At 43.5% G+C, this 18,973-nt stretch overlaps 1 protein-coding gene across 3 annotated transcripts in view; it reads left to right on the plus strand.

Annotated features, from left to right (window-relative positions):
• otud7a (OTU deubiquitinase 7A) overlaps nucleotides 1–18,973 on the plus strand; it is a 45,945-nt gene that overhangs the window by 23,594 nt on the left and 3,378 nt on the right. For all 3 annotated transcript variants that reach the window (XM_085412237.1, XM_085412236.1, XM_085412240.1), the window contains exons 4-13: nucleotides 2,742–2,895; nucleotides 4,976–5,161; nucleotides 5,271–5,489; nucleotides 6,707–6,808; nucleotides 7,336–7,463; nucleotides 8,082–8,194; nucleotides 9,544–9,671; nucleotides 9,764–9,913; nucleotides 17,572–17,686; nucleotides 18,273–18,357. In XM_085412237.1, the coding sequence (XP_085268363.1) occupies nucleotides 2,811–2,895; nucleotides 4,976–5,161; nucleotides 5,271–5,489; nucleotides 6,707–6,808; nucleotides 7,336–7,463; nucleotides 8,082–8,194; nucleotides 9,544–9,671; nucleotides 9,764–9,913; nucleotides 17,572–17,686; nucleotides 18,273–18,357 (1,311 nt within the window). In that variant the 5' untranslated portion in view covers nucleotides 2,742–2,810. The remainder of the gene's footprint in view (nucleotides 1–2,741; nucleotides 2,896–4,975; nucleotides 5,162–5,270; nucleotides 5,490–6,706; nucleotides 6,809–7,335; nucleotides 7,464–8,081; nucleotides 8,195–9,543; nucleotides 9,672–9,763; nucleotides 9,914–17,571; nucleotides 17,687–18,272; nucleotides 18,358–18,973) is intronic.

Here is an 18,973-nt window from a genome sequence, read left to right on the forward strand (position 1 = left end):
ATGGTATATGACACTACCTTGAGCCAGCTTTCTTTTGCATACAGAAGGTTTAAACAAGCAGGTGGGTGGGGCTTCTGTGTTCTTAGCAAGAACTGTGCCTGAGATCATTGTATAAGGAATATTATCTCTCTGACACTGTGGGATTACCTATCCAGTGCTGACCACAGTATTTGAAACTTTGGCCATGGTTAACATGATTATCCACCACTGTAATGCTAAATCTATGGAAGAAAATAAGAAACGGCGTGTAAGATCCACTTTAAAGTGGAAGTAGTGTTTTACTGTTTCATGGCAGTTGATCAAGCTGGAGATAACTTGACCGCTTTGATGTGTACAATGTCACAATAGGGCACATTTTATACACTTATGGTAAGACGTGTGCACAGAACGCTTAACAGAAAAGTGTTGGAAGTGATGTGCTTTCTGCTTCTGCAAAAAGGCGAGGGTCTTCTCAGGTCAGAGTCAGACATATATGGTCATCACAAAGTGTACACAAAGCTCTGCAACAACTTTTGTGTAGCTTCAGTTTTTTGTTATGCGAGCACAGATCTCCACAGGTTTGGAGGTTTTCAGGGAAGTACCATCCAAGTACTACCTCTACTACAAGTCCCATTTTTTACAGTTTGTATAACGATATAAATCAAACTAAAGTAAAGAGAAAAAAAACCTGTTTAACAACAGCAGCCAAATGATTGTACTCATTTACATTCCAAAACTGCTTACTCCTGAATTTATACTGATCTATATCTGGATATTACAGTTTGAAGGAAACGTTACTGGTCAGTTTTCCAAAGTAGTTCATCCATATTCTACAAAAATGACCCTGAGAGGTACAGAAGTTGCATTTGAGTTTCAGTCCTTTTGCTGCATTTGTCAACTTGCCTTCACATTTTGCAGAAGTGTGAAAAAGCCAACAGAGTTGGTGACTAACAGGAAGCTAGATAGACCTATAGTTATTATGGCCCACATGTTTTTACATCAAGTAGAAAAGCATACATTTGGGTGTTTGAGTCATAATTACCTCCCACAGGGAAAATGACCTCAGTAGTGCTGCTCTTATGGGAAAAGATGAGACCCTGGCTTCTAAAGAATGTGCTCTCTCTCATTCCTTCTCCACCGTTCGTCAAAGATTTTTCCTTTGCAAAGCGTTATTGATACCCTGATAGGCAGCCTATTAATCCATATTGAGCCCTTATAGTGTAATTACGCACATAATTGGTGCCTCTTAAGTCCTCAAAGAAGATAAATATCTCACAGACTGCGTTCAAGGGTTTAGAATTTTCTCTAAGTGGTATTTATGGCTGAAATAAAAAGTTTGCCTGTTGGTTATAAAAAGAAAATGTCCAATTTCAAGTATGTAAAAAGCCAAAATTATAAACGTTGGCTCATAGCTTTATTATTCACAGTCGAACACTGTAAATGTTGCATTTCCTGTTTCTCTCGGTACAATAATCTACATTCAACACAATGCACACTAAGTAGGTCAGCTAAACTAAAGCTTAAGTGCAGCTTTAACTCATTAATAATGCATATGACAAAGACTGAAGTTGCTGGGTCTTGAAGAATGATGCTTCTAAATCTAATGCCAACAATCAAAAAGCACTCAAGTTATATTCTTTTATGTCTCGTGCCTTTAATTTCCATGTGCTGATAATACTGACTGAGGGGACACTTTGAAATAAAAAAAATTTCTGTAGTGCTCAGCAAAAGATGCCACGATATTCTGCTGTCCCTCATTATGCTTTTTGATTATTTCACTGGTTTTCTGTAACCTCGGAAGCGGGAGTGTCTGCCGGCCCACAAAGCTTATCCGAACCCTGATGGAAAGTCCAGTCCCTGTGGCGCACTTGGAGCTAGCGCTTCTGTCCTGCTTGCCTCTCTCATGTGTGGGCAGAGTATCTGGATGGCTCCAACATGCTCTCACTCCTCTTAAGGTCAAAGTTTCACATCTGAACTGTTCTCCAACCTCTGTTCAGTACACAGAGGCCTGGTGTCAGAGCTCCAGCCTGTAGGTGTTTGTTTCTTCACTGACAATGCTCTGAGCTCAGCTTCCCCGTCACCCACACAGAAGGAAGGGGAATGAAAGCTATGCGTGGACTCATTCATTCCATAGACCGAGGGAGTGAGTGCGCGTGCGCAGTTGTGTTATTTATGACCTAACAAGGCAATGTTTGTTGATGATTAGAGCTCGGGTGTTATAGCCATGATGTAAAAATCCCATCACACTAAATAACATCACACTGAATCACACAACTACACTAATAGTCAGAGGCATCCTTCCTCTGTCTACATCAATAATATCCGTATATTGATGTGTTCAGATACTGGATCATACCCAAAGACCACAGGTTGACACTCAGTGGCTGGAAGAAGCTCAGTGTTGTTATGTTCATGGGCAGTTGGCCAGATTCTTTGGGCATAAGCAGGTGAGTCCTGGTTGTGGTTTTCATATTGCATCTGTGATGCTGGTTATTATGTTGTGAATGTTAGAAGAGGCTGGGAGGAGTGCTGGGAGTTGAGTGCTCTTCACATTACTATGAACTATGCTCTATAAAGCATTGCACACCAGTACAAGCTGGCTTGAGCTGCTGGCTAGGATTAAAACGAGGCAGCGGGGCAGTCTCTTCTCAAAGGGGTTAGTGAGGAATCCGTTTTTAAAGGTGTGGCCGATGCTGTTGAACAGTGTGTTTAAAACCTGCTTGTGTTTTTCTTTGCCTTTTTTTTTCCATATTCCACCTCAGATGAGAACGTGAAGCCTGGCGTCCACCAAGGCCACCGCTGCACCTTGGGCAGCGCACACACATGATCACATGACTCTGGACATGGACGCGGTCCTGTCAGACTTTGTTCGGTCCACCGGGGCAGAACCAGGTCTGGCAAGAGACCTGCTGGAAGGTAAGAGATGACTACGCGCTCTTTTCTTGCGAAATCTAAATATTTATATGTATTGTTTTGATCGGCTGCTCCCAGTTATGCCATGAGCAGAGAAGAGGAAATAAGCGGAACGGAAAATAAAGAAAACAGAAGACGGGCGGAGAGGAGAGGGGCCTGCGTCGGAGAGCAAGCTTGCTGATTTAGAGGCCAGTGTGACAGTTTTACGAGGGCGCTCCCCAGAGAAAGCTTTGTGCCCATTCATTGGAACTCATTGAGGAGCACAGTGTTACTGGCACTTGTATAGCTTGGGTGCAGCTCCAAAAAAAAAAAAAAAGAAAAGGCAGCAAAATGCACACGGCCTCAGAAAGCTGATTGATAGCTGGTTGAATCAGCTTCAGTAGATATATATGTTGTGCGTTTCTACTCTTCGTTCGTCCACAGGAAATTCTGTGATTTCATCTAATTTAGCATAAAGTGAAGCACGCTGAACCATAAGTGCAAACGCATTCTTGTCTGCTTTACAGGAATAAAAGCGTGCACCACAGTAATCAGGCATCCATTAGGGTGATGAAATCCTCGTGGAGTGCTGGCAGCACGCATGTGTCCTGGAATTTTTTTTTTTGTCTGGGTGTATATAGTACATCCAGTTTCGTCTCTTCGGATGAAGAGTGAAAGTTTTGAGCGTCCGATTCTCTGCTACTGTCAGTTTTTTTCCTGATTCTGTTTTGGCACTTAACCTCGGTGAACTACACGTGACACTCACAGACACCAAACAAGACCGTGCACTCAGACAAGGCAGACAAGAGCCTGGATGAGCTGTTTCAGTATTGTGCTTTGGTCTGATGTTGTCTTAGTTTTAGAGGCTTGAATCAAACAGCTGCTCTGTGACCCTGCGGTCTGAATCAAGTTGGTGTGAAGAGACAGAGAAACATGACAGAGCACATGTGGTGCTTCCCCCTAGAGGCCTGTTTAAGTATTGAATCTACACTGTTGAATTGGTTTTGGGCCTTTATTGTATTCAGATTGTGATGTACGTTCATACTGCATGAATTTATGTGGGTTTTTGTTTTGTTTTTTTTTGCAGACGACAGGCATTATAAATGAAAGCGTTGAAATAGTGCTTTCCAAACCAAAGTTAATAGCAGGCTAATGTGGAAGCTTTTAAAGACAGTGCATTAGGTGCTGAGTGGCTGTGCAGCTGGACCATAAGTTGTATTCCTGTATTTGTGTAGCTCAAGATACCGAGATCCATAGAGCGAAATAAGCTTTGCATTGATTGATGTGAGAGACAGCGATTAGTGGTGTCGGTTCTCATATCCAGACGCTTCGCAATCATCGTGTCTGGAAGTCAGCAAGAGAGGACAACTTCCTGCAGGTCTCTTTTTACAAAGGCTTTCCATTAATGGACTCTGACTCACGAACATGCTCCGATTACACGAAGACACACCCGTGGGTTTTGAAATGACTGGTTTGCAGAGAGTTCCTATGGCATTGTTAAAAAATATCACACTGTGGTATAATAAGACTGAGACTTGACTCGTGTCTTTAAAGCCTTGAGGGGATTTCTGTTAGAGAGACAGCACCCAGAGGAGACAACTGTGTCTCTGCATGTGTTGCCAGTATGTGTGTGGGTCTCTTTGTGGGTCCCTCCTTGCACATCAGGATATTGCTGTCATAATGTTAATGGATCTGCTTCCCTTCACTGTCTTTATAACCTCGATATCCAAGTCTGTATTTTACGTGAAGCAGCGTGTTTTCCTCGGGCAAAAGCACTGTGTGACTTTGCTCCATATGGATGTTGTATCGTTATAACTGAAGCTCATTCTTTAAAAATTTTAAGATATAGGAATTTGTCGGAATTTATCTGTGCTAAATGATTTATGTGGCTTATCTGCAGCATACTCAGAAGCTTTTTGCATTCTGTCCCCGGGTTCCCCTTTACTTCCCACAATAGGTAGCATAGGTAGTGTTTTTACCATGAGATAACCCTGTTTACTGTAAGCTGTAGTTAAGAGTGTCTTGTTGTGAATGTTGGCTTTTTTTTTCTTTCAGAAAAGCCTTTTTTTTTTTTAAATAAAAAATTTGTGTGTTTCTTCTCCAGGTAAAAACTGGGACCTCAGTGCTGCTCTAAATGACTACGAGGAGCTCAGACAGGTCCACACTGCCAACCTGCCGCAGGTCTTTAACGAGGGCCGCTATTACAAACAGCCAGAGACGCGTGACACGCCCACCCATGTCAGCAAGATCGACAGACCGTGTGCACAGAAGCAGGAGGACAATGCACAAGGTAGCCACCTCAGCGCGACCATCGCCAAGATCCAAAGAAATCTTTTTCTTTCATCTTTCAGTTTGCTTTCCACTCGTCCCTTCACTTTTCATTTGTCTCTCATTTTCAGAGAAGCGTCTCTCGCGTGGAATCTCCCATGCCAGCTCTGCTATCGTCTCCCTGGCACGGTTGCAGGTGGCTAGTGAGTGTACCAGCGAGCAGTTCCCTCTTGAGATGCCCATTTACACATTCCAGCTACCGGACCTCAGCGTCTACAGCGAAGACTTTAGGAGCTTCATAGAAAGAGATCTGATAGAGCAGTCAACCATGATGGCTTTGGAGCAGGCTGGTGAGTACTGTAGGATGTTATACATTCACTTAAAGTCCTTCTGCTCCTACTGATATGGGATACGTGCTTTTCCCCATATTCTCAGTTTAGTGAGAATAAAATGTTCGTCTAACAAAGCAGTAGCAGTGAGAAAATGCTCTGAAAGTCAGTGAAGCAGACAGATGTAGAGGGCTAGACTGAAATTAAGACAGAGAGACTGAGCAAATCAGAGTAGCAGCATCATCTGGAAGGGAGATGACAACAGCTAATTCAAAGCATCCGGGACCCCAAAGGATTCATATCCCAGCCGACGCTTTGAACTACGGAGAGAAACTAGTTAGAGAAGTTTCCAATCTTCCTGCAGACTTTTCCACACCAGGACTGCAGAGACTGTAAAACCTCCTAAATTTGATTCTGTTCAAGGTCTGCGAACACTCAGCCAGAGAAATATTGGGTCAATTAACCGTTAACACATAAATAGGACAGAATCAGTGTCTTTATAGTTAAATATTTAGATAAACACAAGATTTATCTGATCTCTTGTGAAAAAGTGATGGATTTACTGCTGCAAATTTACTCTAAACTTTATAAATCGCAGACTGTGGGTACCAAAGCTTAGCCACTACTATAAAGTGCATATCTCTGCAATTAGGAAAAGGTACAGTAAAGTACAACCAGTTGTGAATTTGCCTTTCTTCATGGGTGGTTGATTCTCAGCCGTAATATTCCATGTGCAGGGCACATGTATTACTCTTTGATGTAACGTCATAAAAAGCGCTGATAAGTCAAGCTAGTCCAACTTTCTAGACAATTAACGAATATTTATTGTGAGAAATAAAATCAGGAGCTGCAAATCGAGAAAACATCTGCATTCTGAGCCCATCCACACTGAGGGGTAAATCATTCAGACGCTCTTCTGTGTTTAATGTTGTTAAATAAATGATGCAGTCAGATCACCCCCGGCTCAGAGCAGTGCGGCTAGCTGCAGTAAAGCACTGTGTGGTGCCCAGGGCTGTGAAACAGTCGTCTCTCCCTCAGGGATGCAAGCACGGCTATGATGAAGTGGAAAGCTGTACATACTGTAAAAGTTGGGCTGAGGAGGAACTTGTTTTAGGGAGACGTGCTGGTTTTGAAACAAATTGTGCTTGTTGGAAAAACTGTGTGTTTTCTTGCCTCTGTGATGTAATTAATAAGTGTATTTTCTGACATCCTCGTGTTGCTCTCGCTGTTGTGCGCAGGTCGTCTGAACTGGTGGTCTACAATGTGCACCAGCTGCAAGAAGCTGCTCCCTCTGGCCACCACAGGGGATGGGAACTGCCTCCTGCATGCTGCCTCGTTGGGTGAGTTATTCACTATTCATAATTTACGCTTGAATCAAAAACCCGGTAATAATGGAGCGCTTCTCTAAGCATCAGCTGTGCGAGCTGGTGTCATGTCTATCTAAAAACCATGTCAGTGCTGCAGAGCAGCTGCTGAATATAAGGAATAGTCTGCGAATGATGGAGCTGGAGAAAGCCAAGGAAGCAAGGAAGGGAAGGAGGAAAGTGACCTATACACTGCAGGAGACTTTCAGCCGTAGGGTTTAAGAGACAACGCCATATTCAGGTATCTGCTGAAAGAGGTGGTTGACTCCTCAGTGTGAGGACTGCTAGCAGCACAGGGTTAGGCACACCGGAGTTAATGCAATCTACTGTGTCTGTCAGACAACTGAGGCTGTTTGAGGAGTGATGAAGGACATTTTTAATAAAAAGCCATGGACACCTCTGAATGATTTATCAACATAATCTTGTTTTGTGTGTAATGGCCACATTGTTTCATCTCCTCTGTCCTACCATTCAGCAACATGTCATGTGTGTGCATTTATCAGGGATGTGGGGCTTCCATGACAGAGACCTGATGCTGAGGAAGTCCCTGTACACCATGATGAAGAGCGGAGCGGAGAGAGACGCTCTGAAGAGGAGATGGAGGTGGCAGCAGACGCAACAGAACAAGGAGGTAGGGAGAGCGTCAGTCTTCACACACTGAAACTCCTAAATGCACCGCATCCTCTTTCATTAATGACATATTAATAAATCCATATGAGCAAGCAAGCATTAAACGAGCCGCAGTTAATAGTCTCCGATTTTGCACTTTTAGTTTTTTTTGCTTTGATAAAAAATGATCTTTCCATGATTGCAAGCGTGCATTAGTAGCAGTGCCGCTAATACTGTCAAATCCTCTACATTTCCTCCATTTTCTTGATATTCATGTATTAAAGAGTTTTAAAATCTATTAGAAAAACGGTGTCACCAAAGATAGCTCAGCCCTAAGAAGTAGTCCAGATGCTCATGTTTTAAAAACGCCCAAGGCGTCCTGGTGGCCCAGTGATCTAAGATGCATCTCATGTAACGCAGCGTCCTGGTTTGCGTCTGGGCACGGAGCATTGTTTCATGTCAGCCACCTGTCTCTAATTACCCGTATCTCCTGACTTTCTCTTTTACCAAACACTCATTAACGGTGGAAAAATGACAAAATGTCCACAAATGCAAGCTGCAATGGCAAAAAATGGGCTGTCTGGGTGAACACTGTGCATATTAATCAGAATTTCCTTTTCTTTTCTTTTTTTTTCTGCAGTCGGGGCTGGTGTACACCGAAGAGGAGTGGGAGAAAGAGTGGAACGAACTGCTAAAGTTGGCCTCCAGCGAGCCTCGAAGTCACCTCAGCAAAAACGGGAACACCAGTGGAGGGTACGGGCTTACAGTCGAGCCCACAAGCACATTCAATTTCCCAGACACATTACCACTGACCAAAATTCAGCAAAAGTTGCTCCTGAATCACTGCATAAAATGAACGGAACGAAACGGAAATGCAGCAGCGAGCAGTGCCGTTTTAATCCTACATTACAACCCTCCTTTGTTTCCTAACCCTGTGTGGTGAAGCGCTGCACAAAGCCCACAGCTAAAACAAAAGTGACCTTCTCAGTAAAATCAATTTGTCAGGGAAACTCATTGTTTCCACTTGGACAGTTTCTCTTCAGAACCGCTGCCTCCCTTTAATAACATTGCTGAAGCTAACGCGTGAAACTGTGCCATCTACTGGCTGTCGTCAGTATTAATCATCTGAGCTGTGAACCTCCCCTGAGCTGTGGGTTACTTTTAGCTGCAGAAAGCTGCATAAATAAGGGTAACGCAGGGTTTATCTCAGGCTACAGAGGCAGATTTGAAACGTACTCTGGTTTCCTCCTCCTACGCAGAGAAACTTGTGGTTTGTCTCTGTTTCCATATTCACTGAAATAAACATACATACTTTCTCATGTAGGTGCTCGCTATAGTGAAGTGAAAACCGCTCTGACGGACAGACAGGCTCATCACGGTGTCTGCTGAAATACATACAGTGCCATTTAAGGAGGCTGTGGTTATCTGTGCTCGTCATCACTAACTTTTGTTTCAGTTGAAAGTGAAATGTAAAAAAAACCAACAACAACAACAAAAAAAACCTCCTTGCAAACTGTTTCTTTGTGAGTGCGACATCTGAAAACAGCACAGTTTTTCTGTGTTATTCCTCATGTTGGTGCAATGCCGTCCAGTGCTGAAAAATTTCTGTTAAAGGAAATCATTTCCTCATTTAATCTGGTGTTTTTAACCTCTCATTGAGGTTGACTGTGATACGGTAATCAGGTTAGGGATGTTTGATGGTCCTAGTGTGAGATGAGGCCCTAAATAGGATGAGTGGGATCGCATATTAAGAGGCTCTTTATTAGAGTGAATTTGGCAGCGTGGCTGTTTGTGTGGCTGACAACTTAATTGTTGTACATCCTCTGGTTCCCTGGTGGCTGCATGCCTGAGAGCTATGGCTCTCCCTTCCCTTTTCTCGTTTTCCTCTCCTGCTCTCTTTTACTGAAACACATGTATGACAGGATGGGCATCGTTGTCCTGTCTGTTAAAGCGAACCAAATGGGAAATGGATTCAAGAGGATCAGATTAGGCATATGATTGGCATGGACATTTGCTATTTTGGCTGGCCTCAATACAGAAGCAGGAAATTGCTACAGTGTTGCAGTGTGTAATGTAATGTTTTTGGGGTTTTTTCCCTTCAGGGTGGATAACTCAGAGGATCCGGTCTATGAGAGTCTGGAGGAGTTCCATGTGTTTGTGCTGGCCCACGTGCTACGCAGGCCAATTGTAGTGGTGGCTGATACAATGCTCAGAGACTCGGGAGGAGAAGGTAGACTTGAACGCATGTCGACTCGCTCCTCTCTGGTACAGCAGTTCAAGCGATAGAGTGAAACTAAATATGGTTCTCTATCTGAATTCCAGCGTTTGCTCCCATCCCGTTTGGAGGGCTCTATCTGCCCCTCGAGGTGCCCCCGAGCCGCTGTCACTGCTCCCCACTGGTCCTGGCCTACGATCAGGCGCACTTCTCCGCACTGGTGTCCATGGAGCAGAGAGACCAGCAGCGCGAGCAAGGTAAGAAGATGTCCAGCAAAAAACCGCTTCTATACCCTGACAGAAAGAGCCGACGGCATCCTCAGGTGGGAATCTTTAATGCAAAACCTTTTCTTGACCTCCTGTTCATGAAAATTCAAGGTTTTTTTTCTGACAACATCTGCAGTAGTTTGACAGCCATTGCTTTTAACTTGGTGGGTGGAGGACTGCGAGAGGGAAGGCGAGTGGTCTGCCTGTCCTGCTAGAGGTGAATAATGTATGAGACAGCAGTCTAATTACTCGTGATCCATTATTTAAACAGGCCAGTTGGCAGCAGGAACCAGAAAGTGGCCAACATGCAGGAAAGTGGACAGCACGCTTCTTCTTCTTATTAGGAGCTGACCGAATAATTCAAAGCTCACCTGCAGTCACTGTTGTGAGTTTAATTTGTCAGAGTAGGGGTGTGTGTTTATATGTGTGCCTCTTTCACAGGAATTTGTGACACGATGCTGTGCAGAGCATATTGATTGTGTTATGTTGTGGTAAGGAAGTGTGGATTGTCCCTTGTGTTGAGCAAGGCTTGTTTTGTTCACTCAGATGCCAGCGTTCCCACTCTGGGTGCGTTGCTCGCTCTTGAGGTCAGAGCATTTCTCACACGGACGTTTTTAATTGATAAACAGAGTGGATCTCCCTGACAACCAGTCTTAGTAGTCACGGCACTCTTCTGTATCTGACTCAGTGGGTGGAACTCACGTGTCATTTGCGGGGGCAGCTGGCTGACTCCGTCTCTGTCTCTTTTTCTCACTCGCAAGCGAACAAGCAGTTTCATTCTTCCTCTTTTCTCTCTCTCTCTCTCTCTCTCTCTCTCTCTCTCTCTCTCTCTCTCTCTCTCTCTCTCTTTCTCTCTCTCTCTCTCTCGCTTTTTTGAATATTCAAGGTCCTAATCTGGGTCATCAAACACCAACCTAGTTATTAAGTCCGTCTATGACCACTGCAGGCTAGCAGACAGACATGATTACTAACCTGCCATTCCTGCCCTGCAGTCATTCTCTTTAATGCCCCAGCAGCACATCAAAGCCAGTCTACCACACAGCTGAGAACTACTGAATACTTACACTAGTGTTTGGGGATTTAGCGGGCTGATGGATTCTCTTCTTGTCCACCAGATGGTGCATATACCCAAAAAACACACAGCAGCCTGATCACAACACCACTGCGTGGCTGTACTTTTTCCTTCTGGTACAGAGTGTACTGCGATAGGATCAGAAAGTGTTTCATCTGCAGTCTTTCTCCAGTATGCCATGTGATAACCCGTACTGCATGGCTCTTATACAATTCTGGACTGCTTTCAATATGAGTGTCAGCATCTGCAAATGTGTTATGCATATTTCTCTTTTATGCACACATTTTTATAACGTGCGTCTGCATTTTAATAGAATTTGTAAATTTCTCAATGCAGTACTGTGCGGCCGTGCTGGTTCATATCTCTGTACGGCTGCCAGACAGACAGGCGGTCAGTCTGACTGACAGACCTAATCTTCCACTGCCAACTAGGGCAGAGCCAGACCCAGCCAGCCCCGAAGACCTCACCACATCACCACATATGGGCAGGGTCCCGGGATGCTTGGGGCCCCAGCAAACCAACCCGCTCTTCTGACAGTAAGGCCACTGTGTGGACGTCTCAGGTGGATGCTTACTCTCAATTTCCCTCTTCCACAGTGAAGAGCATCCGAGGGTCTCTTGGCCTTGTGTGTGTTCAGGTGTCAGGGACTGGGTTAGAATAGTGGCTCTTTATTCCGCCCTCTGTGTGGAAGATTATAGTGGAGTCCTTCCTAGTAACCTGACTCTAAATCACCCTGACAGATCATGCTTCTGCTCCTTTTATAGCATGCCTGCATGACTTCTGGGGTTGCACTGAAGGCGGATGAAAAAACAACACGTGAGGAGTGACTGAAGCCAGAGGTTATTGCAGTTTTGTTAAGGGTTTTTTTCCCCTTTTTTTCCCCTCAGGAGTCAAGTGGTTTGCTTGGGTGAGGAAGTCAGGTGAACCTAGAGACCTGTGCACATTTCTATGGTCACCAGCTGTGTAATAATGACTAGCTCCTCAGTAGATGCCACTTGCTGTCTTTCATGATTTTGTTTGTGCTTCTGTGGCTAAAAAATCTATGAGAGGAACTGACCCTCTGGAAAACTCTGGAGCTATTTCAAGCTCTGCTCCTAAAACCAAAACACTTCCAGGTTTTCTTTGGCATCACATCATCACACTTCTAACACTCTCTTGAATGAAAAGTAAATGGACAACTTTTATGCAAAGACCACCTACAAAACAGTGTCATTTAACTACACAGCTTCTCTCCAGATCCACATCTATTGAAAAAAGGACAGTATACAGTACTGTGAAAAAGTCTTGAGGCACCCCTCATTTCTTTATATTTGCAAAGAAAATGGGGAATACGTAGGTGCAGTGACGTATTGAAATATGTGAAACCATACACGGAAAACAGTATAGCTATAAAGGTGTGACCACCTTTATTCTTCAGCACAGCCTGAACTCTCTTAGGCAAGCTTTCTTGTGATTTCTTCAAGTAGTCTTCAGGAATAGTTCATTCAAAGCTGGTCTTTGGATGTTTCCTGCTTTTTCTTCTGTCTAGATGATCCTACATTGCTTCAATAATGTTGAAGCCGGGGCTCTGGTGAAGTCAGTCCATGACACATTCATTTCCACTGTGTGCTTCTCTATGCATATATGCTTTTACTGCACTGGCAGTAACACCACCAACACCACTGGCTCCAAACCATGACAGAACCTCCACCTGACCTCCTCTGTGCAGATTTTTACATTCGTCACACTGTAAGACCTGTTGCCTGGATTTGTTTCCTGTCTCTTAAGGATTTGACTTTTCAGAAACCGTTCACTGGATTTTTTTTTTAATAATAATGGATTGGATTTATATAGCGCTTTTCAAGGCACCCAAAGCGCTTTACAATACCACTATTCATTCACTCTCGCATTCACACACTGGTGGAGGCAAGCTATGGTTGTAGCCACAGCTGCCCTGGGGCAGACTGACAGAAGCAAGGCTGCCATATTGCACCATCGGCCCCTCTGGCCAACACCAGTAGGCGGTAGGGTAAAGTGTCTTGCCCAAGGACACAACGACCAGGACAGAGAGCCCGGGGATCGAACCGGCGACCTTCTGGTTACAGATACGCTTCCCAACCCCCTGAACCACAGTCGTCCCCATGTTACTTCTTCTTTTTGTCCTCCACTCATCCAGTTTCTGAGAGTTTTTTAAGGACAGATTGCATACTATGCCAAAACACATCAAGTTTTCACCTAATAGCTCTTTTGTACTTTGTTGGTGCAAAATTGCTATTTATGGTGTTATCTTTGGTATTTGGTAAGAAATGGGAACAAATTACAGGCTGCTAGCAACAAAGTGCCTAAAAATACAATTTAAAACAGGTTCTTTGCTAAGTTGTCTGTTATGTGTAGACACAAAACTGGTTCATCCCTTGTTTGATGCCTTTTTTTATGCTTGAGTGATTCACAGGTCAGTGTTAAGTGGCATAACAAAGGAAAAAAACATTCCTCTGAAAATGGTCAGTTATAAGGATTTGATTTAAAAAAAGAGTAAACAAACAGCTAGTGTCTAACAAAAAATGGAAGGACCTTCAGAAAGCCTGGACAACTATTGCTCAAGACCACTTTTAAAAAACACAAGAAGCTCTGGCTCCCTGAAAGCAAAATGTGAACATGGGTTTTTGACATTGTGCCTGCAGTATCAAGTATAACAATATGGGAATGGCCATTAAAATTGTATTTATTCTAGTTTTCTGTGTTGCTTCAGATGTGATTCACTTCTATTATCCACCATGATTTTCTGGGGAAAAGGCTCAGACTTGTTTACATGCATGGCTGCTGTTTACCCTGGTGAATTGAGCCCTTTAAATCTGCAGCTGTGCAAACTCAGGAATTTCAAATTTGTGCATTTTCCAGACAGTACAAATTGTTCTTGAATCTCAATACAGAGGGAAACATTGACTCCGTGATTCTGCTGCCAATCAAACCTTGTAAAAGGTGACTTTGTCTAAGTGAGGGGAAAAAGAGAAGTTGGAGAAGCCACATTGACATCTTATTCTGCTGTTTTGTTTGACTAACAAAAAAGAAGGACAAATATGTTTATGACCAATCAAGTGATTTTCATTTAACTGCTGTTTCCTTACATGTCACACCCAAGTTTTGTATGTTCGTATTTCCCCGAATCAAACTGCAAAGTTAGCAAAGTGAGGCAGGCTATCAGCGATGCTGCTGAGTGCACAGCTTGCATACCATGCAGCGCTGTGATGTCATCCATCCATAAAGTATGGAAATTGGTCATTCAAGGACAACAAAACAAAGCTGCCAACAGGGAGAGTAAATACATTACAGCACACTTTAGTCCCCCAGAGCTCAACTGGCAATGTTGAATCTCTAAATTTGGACCAGGCCCAAATGGGAACAACAGCACACACAGCTCTTTGGAATGGCGAGAAAGACGGACAGCTGCATCGTGGGAGCCCGGACGGCACCTCGCAGACCTCTGCTGCCTGCTGTATGACCCGAGTGGGAACTGAGTGGGAGCTGGTTCACTGTCCTCTGGCTGGCTGTGTGTGTGTGTGTTTGCGATTATGACAGAATTTTTCTGGGCAAGACATTCTAGGAAAAAACATCTATAAAGAAAACCACCTTTCCTCTCAGCTTACAGCGCTGCCATGCCAGTGCTCATTACCGCCTGACGGTGTGGCTGCAGGCATAGGTCATGCATTTATTTCTTTATTTTAAGTTTGTGTTTAATATGTTGTGATTTGCAAGCAGTCAAAGGCAGCGGTGACCTCTAAGGACAAATGTCTGTCATCAGTGCTCTTATTAATATATTTACCCAGCAGGCATTTATTTGTGACTAATGGTGCCAGATATATATGAGTGATCAGGTTAACGCTGGCGTGGGTGTAGCTGGACTAATTGTGTCTCAAGAGCTTCAAGCGTCACGAGGATGCATGTCCCACCAGTATTTTGACACCTGGCACGATTAATCGCGTGCATTTCATTATGCATATGAACTTAAAAAAAGACACGCAAGAGGGCACAGAGTGAGGATTTGACGTGCAGGGACGCAGGAGGGGCAGTTGCTGCTGGTATCTGTGTCTCCGTGAAGCCTGGAGAGCAGAGCAGCCTATTGGCAGTGGAAGAATTGATGAAGCAGGGAGGAGACTGCGTCTTCCATCTGGGTCTGACAGTGAAGGCTGGAATGTCCCCAGCCCGAACAGCCTGCCTCTCTCTGCTGTCATGTGGACAACAACCCCCACACTAGGTAGCCTGAGGAGAGCTGTCATGTGGGCCAGCGAGGTCTAGTTAGTCCTCCTTATGTACGGTTGTTTTAAAAGGCACCCACACACTCAGACCAAAACAAGTACTGTACATGCCTGCACTGTGTACACACTGTAAGCACATTTCCCACAAGAGGAGGCCGGGTAGGTGTCTGTTTTATGTTCTGTGTCCAGTGATTACTGTTGAAAACCTCTTCCTGCTTCTAAGTAGTTGATCATATCAGATAAGCATGAATGGAATTATTTCAGCACTCCGGCTCTTATCCTCTGCTGCTGTGTCTGATTGCAGTCTATTACTGAACCAAATTTAGCTTATGCAGCTTCAGTCAAATGTAGAACGCTCAAGCTCTGAAATTGTTTGGATTGTGCGCAGATAAAACCAGAATGTAATGATTTGAAAATCTCAAAAACTAGAAATAGAACATAGAAAACAGGCCAAGTGTTTAAACTGTACTGTTTTAAGACTAAATTTAGCTCGTTTTGAATTTGATGGCAGCGACACGCTTCCAAAAATCAGCCATGTTTACCACTGTTTAACATCCGGTCTGGCAACTGAGGGGACCAGTTGCTGGACTTCTGGGAGAGGAATGCTGTATGATACAGGATTCTCAATACTCCTGGGTCATCTTTGTCATATTTTTGTTTCATGATGCGTCAGATGTGTTTTCAGTTGGTGAATGGTCTGGACTGCTGGCTGGCCAGTTCAGCGCTGGGATTCATGCTGCTGTAACAGATGCAGTAGGCATTTTTAAAGGCCTTCGCTGAAATTGATGTCATCTGGATTGGAGCGCGTATGTTCTAAAAGCTGTAAATACCTTTCAGCACTGATGGTGCCTTACATGTGCAAGCTGGCAGCTCCATAGACACTAATGCAACCTTATACAATCAAACCTGAGGGTTCGCTTTAGTCCAGAGGATCTTGTGTGTTTTCCAAAAAAACCAGAATTTCACATTTCGAAACCCGTCTGACCACAGAACAGTCTTCCACTTTGCCTCAGTCCATTTTAAATGAGTTTCAGCCCAGGCTTCTTGTTTGCGTGATAGAGCTTTAACCTCCATTTGTGGAGACAAGGATTTCTGGAAGTGTTCCTGAACCCATATAGTGATTTCCATGTCTGTTTTTAATGCAGTGGTAACTGAGAGTCCAAAGATCACAGGCACCCAGTGATGATTCTTTTTAATATATCGTGTAGTGTGGATAATGAGATATTTGTAGTCTTTACAATTTCACATTGAGGAACATTATTCTAAAATTATTCCACAATTTGTCGACACCTCTTTTTTCCCCCAGCTTGTGAAGCTCTGCTCATCTTTACTTCTGAGAAACTCTGGCTGTTTAAGATGCTCTTTTTATACTAAATCATTCTGCTGACCTGTTGCTAATTAACCTAATTATGTGCAAAAAGTTCCTCCAGCTGTTTCTTCTTAGTACCACTTGGCTTTCCACCCTTGCATTGTCCCTGTTCCTGCTATTTTGAGATGTGTTGCTGCCATCAAATTTAAAAAGTTTTTAAAATAGTGCATTTTGTCAGTTTAAACATTTGATATGTTTTCTTTGTTCTATTATGAATGCAATATGGGTTTCTGAGATTCTTTTCCAGAGTGGTTGGTCCTATTTTAGTCGTTTTGGGCTGTTATTCATTTTGGTAATGTTAACACTATGCCACGTAAATGTACAGTAAGTGAAAGAATGGGAGAGCATTGAACAAAACTAGTAAGAGCAGTCTGACCAGAGTTTGTTCAGTGTTGCAGACACGTAAGCACATCTGTATTTCAGCGTGTAAGCTGGGATTGCACGTTCAGTCGTGATGTTGGAAGCAGTAATTGATAAAACAGTCTCACCATAATGTCTATTTGGGCACTGTTTTTAGAACTTTCAGTTGTATTATATGATAAAAACACTTTGGGGCTCCAGACCAGTTTCAACCCAAGTTATAATAAAGAAATGCTTTCCTTTCATTTTCTTCGTGGAAAAGATAAAAGTCTGTTTAGACTAGACTAAACACGCCAGTCTGCATTACATCATAAACAATCAAGTTTGACTGAGGCCCTTCTGTGTTTGAATGAGTCATGTTGAATGACAGTCACAGGTCATGGTCACTTCTCTGCCTGAAAAATAAATGACGGCGTGAATACACCTCCAGTATACTTTACCCCACACTGACAGGCATCTGGGATCATTAACGTGGTATTATTCTAGTGTGTCATTACGGTGCCGCTTGCTTTCGCTGTGACAGTGCGATGGCCTTGAGAGAAGTGGTAGCATGCTATTTTGTCTCCAGTGGTAAAGCTGGACCAAGCTAATGTTCTGATAATCTCATGTCTTCCAGCTGTTATCCCTCTGACCGACTCGGAGCACAAGCTGCTGGCACTCCATTTTGCCGTGGACCCCGGCAGGGATTGGGAGTGGGGGAGGGACGACAATGATAATGCCAAGCTAGCCAAGTAAGTCCTGTACAGTATATCACTCGGCGATCCTTATCGACAAGGCGCACGGCGTCACAAGGCGTGAGAGGGTAAAACCTGCAGGTCAGGAGAGTCCTGCCTGTTCACCTACAAGGTGCTATGTGGAGGATTTAATTCAGATTATTTACTTCAGGATCAAGTCGCTTTAAAAGAATGAGAGCACTGGAAGAGCAAATTGTGAGGTTCCCATAGGTAGAGCCTCACTGAAACAGCGAAAGCCTGAGCTGAAGAAAGAGTTTATGCAAGAAGTTTCTGTTTCACATTCCTGTCAGTCAGGGTGTCATTTTATCCTCCCAACAAGCTGTAGTGTGAACAAAGCAGAAAAGACTTTATATTGCCCTCAATACGTTGTGGGCGTTATTTGCGCCGTGGTTCCACTTCTGCATTTGAACAATGAAACACGTTCGTGCAAGATGGCTCAAAGAGTTTGTCAGTATTTTCTACAAATGCTATAGCACACCCACATGTGCCACAAAATTTTGGTGAACATATGTCACAAATGTCACACACGTGTTGTAACCACTGCTTGTTGTTAATTCATGTGTTTTTTTCCCCCCTTCTCCAGTCTCATCTTGTCTCTGGAGGCCAAACTAAACCTGCTGCACAACTACATGAATGTAACATGGATCCGAATTCCATCTGAAACAAGGGTAACCTTTTTTTCTTCTTCACACAAGTGTGCCTTGTTTGTCATGGTTAATTTAGCGCTATGCAGGGACTCTTCCATTCCAGATGTTCTCGAAGCCCCAGAGTCCAATCAGTCGGCTTTATTTACTCTCAGAAAGCTATAATCTTAGACATTTATGTGTTTACTGGCTATAAAAAAATAGAAAACAGGCAATTATACTTGATTTCTTCTTCTTTTTTGTTTGGAATTCATTGGGAATACATGAAAAGGAAAGTTTACCTCAAAATTAAAAATGCATATTTGGTCTGTAGTGCTGTTTATCATTCCATGATTTGCTTAATTTTTGGAAAATCATCTGTAGATAAGTCTTTCTTCTGTTTAATAGAATGGAAGTAGAAGGCGCTTGCTTCATGGTGCAAATGGTCATGGTAAAATAGAAGTGAAAAAATTCAGCAGCAGTGTTTCTTATCAGAAAACATGACCCAGATAGAGCAGGTCTAGTCTGGTAGAAGAAAAGGTAGTTACTACATGAAGGTGCTCACTATGAGCTACAAGGTCGGTCAAGCGACGCTGATATTTTTTTGCATGTTTTGAGCACCACAAGGCGAGTGCAGTGTAGGTGTCGTTCTGTTAGGCAA

This window comes from Rhamphochromis longiceps, linkage group LG7 (genome assembly GCF_057381845.1).
Source record: "Rhamphochromis longiceps isolate RC_006_pf linkage group LG7, R_longiceps_female_GT1.1, whole genome shotgun sequence".
Taxonomy (NCBI): Eukaryota; Metazoa; Chordata; class Actinopteri; order Cichliformes; family Cichlidae; genus Rhamphochromis; species Rhamphochromis longiceps.